Source organism: Phyllostomus hastatus, unplaced genomic scaffold, assembly GCF_019186645.2.
Source record: "Phyllostomus hastatus isolate PE091 unplaced genomic scaffold, TTU_PhHast_1.1 phas_contig_549, whole genome shotgun sequence".
NCBI classification, from domain to species: domain Eukaryota; kingdom Metazoa; phylum Chordata; class Mammalia; order Chiroptera; family Phyllostomidae; genus Phyllostomus; species Phyllostomus hastatus.
In genome coordinates, this window is record NW_025333907.1 from 1,368,857 (window position 1) to 1,381,830 (window position 12,974).

General features: G+C 40.5%; 1 protein-coding gene and 1 non-coding gene across 3 annotated transcripts in view; both read right to left on the minus strand.

Annotated features, from left to right (window-relative positions):
• The window catches only part of LOC123824175 (zinc finger protein 432-like), a 45,696-nt gene extending 38,792 nt beyond the window's left edge, over positions 1–6,904 (minus strand). For both annotated transcript variants that reach the window (XR_006786665.1, XM_045847292.1), the window contains exons 1-2: positions 6,721–6,904; positions 755–955 (exon numbers count right to left, since the gene is read on the minus strand). Coding sequence is in view for 1 of the 2 variants with exons in the window: in XM_045847292.1 (XP_045703248.1) it covers positions 755–769 (15 nt within the window). In the remaining variant the exon portion in view is untranslated. The remainder of the gene's footprint in view (positions 1–754; positions 956–6,720) is intronic.
• Positions 6,905–12,396: 5,492 nt separating this feature from the next.
• On the minus strand, positions 12,397–12,498 carry LOC123824208. The gene has a single exon (XR_006786673.1). It is a non-coding gene; the product is annotated as a U6 spliceosomal RNA (small nuclear RNA).
• Positions 12,499–12,974: the final 476 nt, after the last annotated feature.

Consider the following 12,974-nt stretch of genomic DNA (forward strand, 5'->3'; position numbering starts at 1 on the left):
GCAGAGCATACAATCTTAGAGAAGAGGGTGTAGTAAAGGAAACCCTCTGGGACCCTAACAACCTTAGCAGACAATAGTACTTTCCTCTGCCTACTGCCAAACCTGAACTCAAACACCACTTCAATCATGTGGTCACACAGGACCTTTGAATGTTATGCAGTCCTTCTATTTTCTTAGGTCATCTTGGTTTTATTCCTAGATTAACCCTGACCCTGCAAGGCTGGGTCCATGGGTCACCCTGTTATGGTCCCATGAACTGTACCCACTGAGTTCTTGTCGTCTGTTCTCGAAGGAGCCCTGCTTTTGCATATATGAGAAAGCTGAAGTTAAGGACACATTGCCTACCATATCAGCTCTAAGAAGAACCATAAAAAAAAGTGTTCTTAGATCTAAGTGTCTGAAATATAAGGTAATGACATCCTCTGTGGACCTGGCCTGCTTTCTTCTCCACCTCAGGGCACAGCCTGTCTTCATCACGATTGTCTCATGAGGACTGTCAGAGATATGTGACAAAAGGTGACAGTTAATGTAACCTATAGGATGCTCTTGTCACATGATGTTGCAACATTAGTCATTTAGTGTGAATCCCAGGAACAATATATCCCTGATCCTACTTGCCTTGATGTTCAAGTTAGAGGCTAAATTTATTTCTACTTTACTAATTTATACTCTGCCATTTAATTCAATTGTGTTTTAACATCCTCCAGAAAACAATCACAGAACGAAGGAAGGAATAAAGCAAACCAAAAGTCACCTGGTCCTTAATCATTTTCTTCTGTTACTTGGAAATGGCCAGCAACAAGGATGTTGTGTCGTTAGTCTCTTCTTGAACTGAAATTTCTGGTTAGAAATCTTAGTCTCTGGTCAGTGGTATCCCCACAAATGACGAAATCCAGGTCCTGAAACTTCCTCCCTCCTCAGGTCATGTGATGGACCTTGTTTCTCAAGTCAGGACCTGTGTGTTAAAAAGTAAATTCACTTTGTTTACTGATTTTAGAGAGAGAAAGGAAGGGGGGGGGGAGAGAGAGAAACATCGATTTGTTGTTCCACTTATTGATGCACTCACTGGTTGAGTCTGGTATGTGTCCTGCCTGGGGATCGAACCATGGTGTGTGGGGCACTAACCAACTGAGCTACCCAGCCAGGGTTGAAAATAGATTCACTTTGAGTGTACATTTCCTCTGGGTCCAGATGTTGTCACTGCCACTGTCACTTACCTGATTTCAAGGCCATCTGTTCCTTTATTTGAAGCTCCAGAGGCTACTACACTCTGGAGCAATAAAGTCTAAGATTCTGAAGGTGTGGGCAGTATGCCTTTCTTCTGTGAAGTCAAAGTGGGGTGATTGTGAAAGGGGAAATGGGAAAGAAGAACCAGCACAATGCAAAGCTCTTGCAGCAGGAACTTCTCACACAGATCGATTTTTGGACAGAGACATAGAAAAGGCAAGGATGTGGACATCTGTTTCTTTAAAACTCTGTGTTCATTTACCTCTTCATAAGTCTCAGTACAACTCATGTGTAACCACACCCCAGTGTGAAGACAAAAGTACTAAGCCAAAAATTACCTAAAAGAGCATTTTCACTAATCTATAGGGAACTGATCAGCATGGCAGTGGCAAATGTAGCCCAGTATTGATCCAGAAAACTGATCAATGCGAGGCGGCACACAGGAGCCAGGTGTGCAGATAGGCTTTCCCATGGGGAATCAGGCCTGCATTGTACCTAGGCTCCTATGAGACTTGCTTTTGCTAAAACTCCCTCACCCTGAGTTAAGACTGCAGATGTTTAATGTATATCTCTGAAGCAACTCCCTAAGCCTGTGCTAAGATGTCCCAAGGACGAAATGTAACCAAATCAATCATTTTTATCATTCCCTTGCATTTGTAACTTTTTCTTTCTTTTTTGGTTATCTGTAATAAGTAATCACTTAATGTAAATCTGAAGATAATGAATGAGAACCTTCTGTGATGTAATACAACTGAAAAGCAATAAAAGCCTGTCCAGGCAAGGGTCAAGGCACTGTCCTGTTGAGAGAGTGGCCAAGGTGCTCCAAGGTGCTCTCCCCTTGAGAGAGTGGCTGTGCCATACCCTTTTCTCCACAGGACTCAGTAGTTCATGTGAATTTGTTTACCTCATCCACAACACACAGACTCCAATGGGCTGGAGTCTGCATCATTATGTGAGCCAAAGAAAAACAAATAGAAAAAAATTAAGCCTAAACTATTATTGGTGAATATATATACACACTTAGTAACAATACTAAAACTTTCATGTTGAAAACAAGGCTCAGTGGATTGAGCACCAGCCTGTGAACCAAAGAGTCACTGGTTCGATTCCCAGTCAGGGCACATGCCTGGGTTGCAGGCCAGGTCCCCAGTAAGGGGCGCATAAGAGGTAACCACACATTGATGGTTCTCTCCTTCTTTTTCCTCCCTCCCTTCACCTCTGTCTAAAAAATAAATAAATAAAATCTTAAACAAAAACAAGGTCAAGAAAGGGAACTTTATGATGGAAAATCCCACTGAATGGAAATGGCAGAGGAGGCAGCTCCAAGGGCCCATCCTGCCACAGCAACATCAAAACATCAGGTGAGAAATGTCAGCATCAAAATCAAAATGAAACCTGTCAGAATTCCGAAAAACACTCAAAGATTTACAGCCACTGTGAACACTGAATCAATAAAAAGGCAACTTAAAAATGGTAGCAAAGCTTGGTGCTATTTTTGTTTGCCCTTGCTTCACCCCCTCCCTAGTCTGCGGGGGTTGATATGGCAGCCAGCATGCCCAGTGTGGGACCTTCATTCCTGGCCTGGAAGGAACAAAGCAAACCTTATTGTAAACAAATTAAGTTTGTGTGTTGGAACCTATCTGGGGTCGACCTGAAGGGCTGACTCAGTGTGCTCCTCTCTGCTCCTCCTAATTCGGAGCTCAGCAAGGAAAAGCAGCAGGAGTGTCTTAAAAACACTGTACAGAGGACGAACAATCTGCAGCTGCCTAGAGAAAAGATTACAGTTGAGATACAGCTGAAAGGTTGAAAGGAGAGCTGGAAAGGGAGTTTCTTTTCATTCAAAAGCACCAGTGTAACCTGGGGAGTTTATAAAGGCATCTACACGCACAATACAGGATGCCTGCTCAGGGGAGACCTGGGAAGACCCCGGGCTTTCCTCTGGCTGACCTCCACACTCCATGCAAGATGGAAATGAAGGCTAAGGCAGCCTGGCTAAGCACTGAAGGAACACCTCAGGGCACAATCCACAACCATGAGTACATTTTACTAAGTGAAAGAAGGCAGGCACAGAAGATTGCATCCTGTATGATTCCACTAATATGAAATGCCTAGGATAGGTACATCCATAGAGCCGGAAAGCAGAGTGAGGGCTACCAGGGTCTGAGGATAAGGAGAATGTGGAGTGACTGCTTAATGGTCACGGGATTTCCTTCTGGGGTGATAAAAATGATCTGGGACTAGACAGAAGTTGTGGTTGCACAACAATGTGAATGTACTAAAAGCCACTGAATTGTTGACTCTAAAATGTTTAATTTTATGTTTCATGGATTTCACCTCAATAAAAAAATCAAATGTATCCATGTCCAGTGAAACAACAGAAGTACTTTCTCTAAAGCCAAGAGTAAGGCACGGATGAGAAGTATCACCACTCTCATCTATTACTATTCCAGAAATGTGATCCCACTAATTTCATAAAGAACTGAGTAAGAAAAATCAACAATAAAGAAGATAAAGCAAATTATAAGAAGTTCCTTAACACGACTAGAAGTCAGTTTCAGAGATTTGAGTGAACATATGTCAAAAATAAGTTTTTAGTCAGATGGCTGATTACAAAATTTATATCTAAAAATTAGTGACATTCCAAAACACATACTTCTTATAGCAGTGTTACATGACCAAATACTTTGGGGAAATAGTTACACTCTACTGAATACTTTCAAGAGATATTACTAGAATACAAAAATACACTTCTAGAAATTTTTGGAAAACAAATAGTGACAAACGCATGCAAAACTGATGTAAAAGTATTAATCAGGTCTATTAGCAGAGGTTTAATTGAATAAGTAAAAGTACACACACCTAATGAAATACTGTGCAGTTACTAAGAATGCTAACAATTTGTCCTGACTTGCAGATTGTCAGCATTCTAACAATCTAATGTTAGACTGAGGCTCGGTTGGTTGCATGTGGCTTGGCTGGTTGGGTGTTGTCCCGCAAAGCGAAAGGTCACTGGTTCGATTATGGGCGGAGCATATGCCTGGGTTGCAGGTTCAGTCCTCTGACAGGGTATGTGAGGGAGGCAACCCATCAATGATTTTCTCTCACTTTCATGTTTCTCTCCCTCCCTTCGTCTCTTTCTAAAAATAAAATCTTTTCTTAAAATGCTCACAATCTATATTTAGTTAAAAGAAATGTACCTCAATGGATAGCACAGGCACATGAAAACAAGTTGAACATTGTTGGCCTTCTCAGAAATGCAAATCAAAACCACCACTGACACACTGCTTCACACCGCCTAGAATGGCTATAACAAAACCCTGAAAACAGCAGTTGGTGAGAACGTGGAGGAACTGGAACTCTCATGCATTTCTGGTGGGAATATAAAATGGCACAGCTACTTTGGAAAACGAAGTTCCTACTATGATTAAACATATTCAGTGTTCACCTCATAGAACTCTTATGAGCTCCTCTGTTCCCCAAGATTTTGTCATGAAAAGTTTCAAATGTATAGCATAAAGTTTAAAGAATTTTACATTTGAGTCCCTATATGTCTATCACATAGATTTTACCATGACTTTGTTTCCTTTATTCCATGTTTATCTATTTGCCATTCCTCTACTCATCATTAATATATCTTTAGTCTTTAAGGTGGGAGGAAATATGCCTGTTCTCATGATCCAGAGATTTTACTTCAGACTTACACCCAAGAGAAGTAAAAACATGTCCACACAAAAGCTTGTACACAGATGTTTATAGCACCATTATTTATAATAGCCCAAATGTGGAAACATCCTAAATACCCTCTGGCTGATGAAGGGATAAACAAAATGAGCTGTATCCACACAATGGAACAGTATTCAGGTATAAAAACAAATGAAGTACACATACATGCTACCACATGCACAAACCTCCAAAACATGATGCTAAGTGAAAGGAGCCAGTCACAAAAGACCATCTATTGTATGATTGCATTTGTATAAAATGTTCAAAATAAGCAACTCTAGAAAGACAGGAAGTGGTTGCTTAGAAATAGGAGGAATGGAAGGATTGGGGGTGGTAACTGCATGCACAGGGTTTCTTTCTCAGGTCATGAAATCTTCTAAAATTGACTGTGCTGACAGATGGACATAACCGTGACCACAATAAGAACCAATGAATTGTACACCTTAAATGGATGAACTGTATGATACATGACTAGTAAAGTTGTTATTTAAAAAAAGGTATGTGTAGAACTCTAATTATATGCTTACTGAAATATTTAAGGGGAAATGTATAAAAGTTTACAACTTACTTTGAAATATGGATAGATATGTAATAAAGGAAACACAATAAATCATGATAAAACCTAGGTGGTAGGCATACAGATATTCAAATATAAAATTCTTTAAACTTTGCTGTGTGTTTGAAACTTTTCATAATAAAATCATGGGGAACAGGGGAGCCCATAATAATAGTTCAGTGAGGTGAGCAGAAATGAAATTAAAAATTTTTATGTAATTGCTCTTCTGTGTAAAAGTAAATTGAAAGAACAAAAAGGTCAAAAGTAAAAAAACACCATTTGCAAAAGCAAAAAATTTAAAAATCAAGGTGGACATGAAGAACAGGGAACTGTTATAAATGTTTCCTTAATCACACCCTTAAGTAAATGTAAAATCATAACCTGTTCTTAAAAGTGACAACTGAATATTTCAGTATTTAAATTCTACCTAAATGAATACACACGTTGAGTGATTCTAGTCATAATGGTATGGGTTTGTCTCTCACTATACTGTTAACAGAACTTTTTAAAAAATAAGAAGAAAACAATGTATGTGTTTGTTATATGAATGTTTAAGAAGTCAAATAATGAGGCAAATTATACCAATGTTTCATCGATTTATTGAAATTGTGAAAATCAAGCATAAAAAATGAAGACTAAAGGGAAAATGAAAAATTTAACAAACGATAGCACTGGGGAACAAAATTGGGGTAATCACGGTGTTATTTTGCTTGTGTTAGAATGATGCTGAAAGGAAAAATCTACCAATATGTGTATGTGGCACATATAGCAGACTTGCAGGAAGGGAAAAATCCACGTTTTGATAGAAACCTGACCATTTCAGAAGTGCTTAATCCTCCATCACCAACAAGCTGTTACGACGAAATGAAAGGGATATGTGGGAAATCTAAGATTTGCAAGGAAGGTACCGTTTGAAACTCACCCCACCCCCCCAACCAGCTTCAGCTCCACCAACCTCTCAACGACTGGCACACTTGGACCTCCTCAAACACTTGTCCCGGTCCAGCACAATCGCGAGATCTGGCCCAGTTGCAGGGTTCGCAGATCATAACCCTGGCTCCTGTCATTGAGCCGGATCTTAAATCCCGAATTCGAACAGACACTGCTTTCACTGTCAAAAAACAGTCCCCACCGTGGTCCCCGGTCACGGACTGACACCAAACCCCGACAACGTACTTTCAGTCCTTTATCTTGACAGGCCTTTCATCACTTACCACCAGAATCCCTCAGATCCGATCCTAGAGACACCCCAACCACAGACAGCCCAGCCACCGACTTCCGCTTGTTGCCTTTCCCGCTACGGACAGCACGGCTCCCCCACCCGGACACCCAAAAACATCTCTATGCTCTCATCCTGTTCCTCCGAGAGCCCCCCACACACAGACACGGTTTCCTCGTGACCCTACCGCAACCTCCTACAAGCGGCACTTCCGTGAATTCTTTTTCGTTGAGCCCTCGCTCCAAGTCGGCGCCGGTCTACGGCGGCCGACGAGGTTGTGAGAAACACGGCCACCTGGATTTCCGGTTTCCAGGGAGGAAATATGTCCGCGTCCACTTCGCCACGGATCCTGGGAACGGCCATCTTTCAACACTTGACGTACAGTAGGCCTAAGAGCCGGTTTGGCCGGAGTAGCCCGGGAAGGTTGGAACGACGACGAAAAGCCACCAAAAGACCTCATTTCTCGCCACCGTAAAACCCTGAGAACTGCATTAACTTTCACAAGACAAACATAGGGTGGGCTATGTCCACCTTAGCGCGCTGCGGCGAAAAACCTATCCACTTTGTATAAAGATTTAGAAATGACACTGTGGGTGCAGCCATCTTAGAAGTTAGGTGTCCGTACAAAATATAACAATTTTTCAACGGAGGAAAAAGAGTAAATGTACAGGCCGAAAGGCAAATACCCCGAAAACGTTTCTGACAGGAAGAAGATTTGGGGGACAAAAAAGGTCTTCAGAAGTACTCATTGGGAATAAGCGATAAAACCATCAAGGGAAGTCGAAACGAGCCAGTGGAAAGAGCGAAGAAACCTAACCTGTCTTTGGGACCAGGCAAGGTTTCCAGCCAATGGGAAGGGCTCCAGTGACTACGAGGGGAGGTCTTCCCCACCCCCCACACCCGTGATTAGGGGTTTCTTCCTGCAAGGCGGGATGCCAGTATCTAGGGTGGAGCTTTGAGAATCAAAGGCCAGAGTTTCTTGAAGGCATAAGTAAGATAACTCCAGAATGAATAAAAAGTTGAGCAAGAAAGGAAAAGTTGCTCTGTCTGGTGAAGCTCACTGGATTGAGCAAGGGCTGCGAACTAAAGGGTGGCCGGTTAGATTCCCAGTCAGGGCACATTCCTGGGTTGGGGGCCAGGTCCCCAGTAGGGTGCACACGAGAGCAACCACACATTGATGTTTCTCTCCCTCTCTTCATCCTTCCTTTCCCTCTCTAAAAATAAATAAATAAAATTTTAAAAAAGAGACATGATCTTAAGTTTAGCCTCATTTTACCCAAAAACATTCATACAGAGGAAAAACCTTAGGGATGCAGTGATTGTGGGGAAGCCTTCCTCAGAGGTCTGAGCTCACTAGACATCAGAGAATTCACACAGGAGAGAAACCTTATCATTGCAGGAAATGTGGAAGAGGCTTCAGTGTGAGGTCACTCCTCAGTACTCACTGGACAACTCATAGAGGAAAGAAACCGTATGGATGCAGCAAATGTGGAAAGACATTCTGCATCAAGTTTAGTTTCATCCTACATCAAAGAACTCACACAGGTGAGAAACCTTGTGAATACAGTCAGTGTCGGAAGCTTTCACCCAAAAGTCACACCTCACTACTCATCAGAGGTCTCACACTGGAGAGCAGCCTTACAAATGCAGTGAATGGCACAAATCCTTCAGCCAGAAGTCCTAGCTCCTTATTCATCAGAGAATTCACTTGGAGAAACCTTATGAATGCCTGAAATGTGAAAAAACTCTCACAAGTTTATTTTTAATTTAATTTTATTGTTCATTCTATTACAGTTGTCACAATTTTTCCTCCCCCTTGCCCCCCTTATTCACAAGTTTAGTCTCATTATTCATCACAGAATCCATATAGGAGAGAAACTCTACAGATACAGTGAATGTGGGAAGACTTCTGCTATCAAATTCAGCCTCATTTTACACCAGAAAACACACACAGGAGAGAAACCCCATGAATGTAGCAAATGACAGAAACCTTTTGCCCAGAAGTCCCATCTGATTATACATCAAAGGATTCATGTAGGTGAGAAACCTTATGGATGTGGTGAATGTTGGAAAACTTTCACAAATTCACCTCATTTTACACAAGAAAACTCATAGAGGAGAGAGATCATGAATGAAGCAAATATCCAAAAGTTGTTAATGAGAGTGAATAGATTATACACCACAGAGTTTACATAGGAGGGAAACCTTAAGACTGAAGTAGATACAGACACAGTTTCTTTTCAAACTCACACCACGCAACTGATCAGAGAATAGTACTGGGTAGAACACCAGATAGAAAATACCTTGCCCGATAAATGTTAATGGATTGCAGCCAAGGAGAAACAAATAGGAAGCTACATCTTTGCACATATTGATCATGGGGATGTTGGTATGAAATTCAGTGACATTGGTATCAGAGAACTGACATTGAGGGAAAAATTCTATGCAGAATCTGGGGAATCATGCTATTTTATGAGGGACACAATAAGCAGCATTATAGAAAGTATTAAGTATTAAACAAGTGCACTTGCCAGGAAACAAAGCAAAAATTACATCAGAACTAAGTGAGAATATGTTTTGTACCCATTTTATTATAAAAATGATTGTTCACATTTTTGAATTGCATGTATTAACATAACATGGTGACTCCCTAGTACATGTCCTTAAACATACATAAACTTTCCTATAGAGTATCTGCATTGACTTGTATCATTTTAATGCTACATAAGTTGTAATTGAACTACATGACTCATTATTTAATAAGAAATCTCTTGTTATAGATTTGTTTTTTATATTTAGAGAGAGGGGAAGGAAGGGAGAAGGAGAAGGTGAGAAACATCTATGTGAGAGAAACATCAATCATTATCTTTTTTATATACCCGGACAGGAGACAAAACCCACAAGTGAGGCATGTGTCCTGACCAAGAATCGAAATGTCAACATTTCACCTTGTGAGGTGACATTCAACTAACTGAGCCACACTGGTCAGTGCTAATAAGAAATCTTAATAAAATACTGAATATTCCCTCTCCCTGCCCTGCTATTTACTAGTAGTATAAAGTGGGCCTGGCAGATTTTGAGCCTCTCTTGAGTTTCTTTTTTTTTCATTGATTCTGAGTTGAAATGTTTCTCCACATCATCAACACTGTTGAAGTTGAAATGCATCATATACAGTTGGTGGCTTGACATATTTAAATGGAGAACTTGGCACATAAAATAGTGGTACATCATACAACCAAAGGTATCTTAGCTTGGATGAAATACAGAAGTCATCATCTTTGTAAATGATTTGTTTCTTTTAAACCAGCCAGATATTTATGGTTTGAATATAATGACTATTCTCAGATCATATGCCCATTTGAATTCTAAAAAGTTTGAGAGAAAGTCCTCAATGTCAGAAAATGGAAATTAAACGTTAGCTTTAGTCCTGGTATTTATTGTGGCTTTTATGAACAAATAAAGTAGGCCTTGACTTTTTCCATACTGCACACGTCATGCTTCCCTTTGAAAGACCATCAGCCAAACTTTAGAGATAGTTTTATTAATCTCTCTCTAGAATGTAGCTGGGAAGTTTCATAAATTGTTTACTTCAATGGAGATTAAACTGTAAAATACAATGAGCTTGCTTTTTTTTTAAGTGAGCTGAAATTTTTATTCATTGATTGACTTTTAGAGAGAAAGGAAAGGAGAGAGAGAGTAACATCGATTTGTTGTTCCACTTACTTATGGATTCATCAGCTGATTCTTGTATGTGCCTTGACTGGAGATCGAAACCACAACTTTGGCATATTAGGACAACATTCTAACCAACTGAGCTACCCAGCAAGGGCACAATGAGCTTAATTTTACTTTTACAAAAGTAGAATTCCTTTTCAAGCACAATGTTTCACATTAAAATGGGGAAATGGCAACTATGGCAGTTACCCTGTTTAAGGTGAGTGGACTCACAAGAACCTGCAAGTTATATTAAGCTAGAACTCCAATAAGGATAAAAACCACAATATAGCACAAAGAAAAAATGTTACAGATAAATATCAAGCTGTTCTGCAACATATAGGCACAGATTCCAGTGATGTTTTTCAGTCATATTGAACACTATTCATCTCCAAATCACAAGCCACCAAAATATATATGAAGTCTCTTCATTTCATGGGAACCAAGGCATAAGTTTACTGAAAGATCTTTTATACTCCCTAGCCACATAGGCAAAACCTACAGAGGTCTAAATCATCCACATCCATCTTTTCAATAAGCAATGTAGACAAGCTAGTATGCATCCTAAACAATACAGTATAGCATGAGAAAATATGAATCGCTCACATTAATCCCAGGGACACTAACATCCTTTCTATTTCAAACTCAGGTTTCAACAAGTCTTCTACATGGAGAGGGTTTGAGAATCTTGGGGGTGTGATGGGAGATGATGATAACTCAAGTACAAGATGTCACCTTGGTTAGCAAAACAAGTACTGTCTGCATTTTCCAAAGGATTTGCTGAGGATTGACTGGGAGCTGTCCATTGTCCTGAGTGTAAAGGCTGGGAAGTTGACTAAGGCACTTTTGTTTGTTTTGCTCTAGTTTGTAAGACAAAGATTCGTTGTTGTTGTTTTTTTGATGTTGTAAACAATCTTTATTAGTATCATCCATTAATTGCACGGACAGGTAGTAAGCTCCTGAATGTTCAGGCACTACGGATCAGCAGTGAACAAGATGAAAAAATCTCTTAGCTCTTCAGAAACTTATGTTCTAGTTTATTCTAATTGTTTATTGACGTTTACTACCTCATCCTCAGGTCTCTTTGTGCTCCTACTTTTCCTAAGAGGGCTTCTGGCTCCTTATCATTTTACAATTAAGTGAATTAAAGTTAGTTTGGAAGAAAAAGATCCTTAACTGTGAACAGCAAAATCATTTAGTGAGTTGGGAGTCCTCATACAGCTTGTCCCCCACCAGCTCCCACCCCAAATCACTTTCCAACAAGAAAGTTACTGTACCTACAGTCAGGTAGGTATTTCCTAACTATTCCTGGATATGTTCAAAATACTAAAAGGGGTCTCGGTAGAGGAAGAATCTTTTCATTATAAAGGCGGAAGATATCTGACTCATCTTCCCTCATGTTTGCTCACTCTCAGTCTTTAACATTCACCCTCAAGCCCTATTTCCAGGAACATAACTGCTACTAGGTAACAACCAAGAGCTGGTAAGGCCTACTTGCCTCCAGGTTAAATTTCAATTTTAAACCTAAACTTTAACCTTTCATATGGTCAAAATATCTACTTGATCTTGTGAGAGTAAAGATGAGGTAAACTACCTTTTTCTTGGCAAGCTCATTGGCCTTATGTCATGTATGATTCATTCCTGTTTCACTATGATATGCAACTGGTAGCTAATCAGATTGGCCACAATATTGAACAAAACCGCTTTCCTTTCTCAGGTTTCAATTTTTTAAAATTTATTTTACAATTACAGTTGGTATACAATAATATATTAGTTCCAGGTATACGACAGTGATTATATTTATATACTTTGCAAAATGATCACCTGCTAAGTCTACTACTGATCTGACACCATAGGCATGTATTGCAATATTTTTGAAGATATTACCCTATGCTGTACTTTACATCCCAGTGACTGTTTTTGTAATTGACAATCTGTACTTCCTAATCCCTTCCACAGAAATATGGAACACTCCAAGGAATGTGTGTCATCTTTGCGCTGGGGCCATGCTAATCTCTGCATGGGTCCAATTTTAGTATGTGCACGGGAGGAAAGGTGCACTCTTGGAGCTTTTGCTTCACCGTCCCCCACCCCCCCACCCCAAGGGAGAGCCAAACTTCTCCATTGGCACTACCCCTTTGGCCGGCCCCTGAACAACCGTGTTCCGTTTTCCTCCACCCTAAGCATATCAAGAACTTTATATTCCTGCCGTTTTACTCGCTCTCTGATCAACGCTGTAGGTTCAGCGGTTCTCTAAATCCTAGAATGGCCTCAAATACCACTTTCTCCACAAAGCGCCCTTCATCCTCTCAGGACAACAGTCGGTTCCGCTCCAGTTGTTCGGGTTCTGCTCCGGTCCCCTTCCGTGGAACTTACTCTAAGATGAGTCCCCTTCCGTGGAACTTACTCTAAGATGAGCACGTCCACTTAGCTTTCTTTCAGCCTGAGGCTCAAAGGCTTTAACGTCGAGACCATCTCCGCGCATCAAGAGGGGAGACCCGGGCTGGCTTGAGCTGCTGAGCAGCTAAGCAGTTG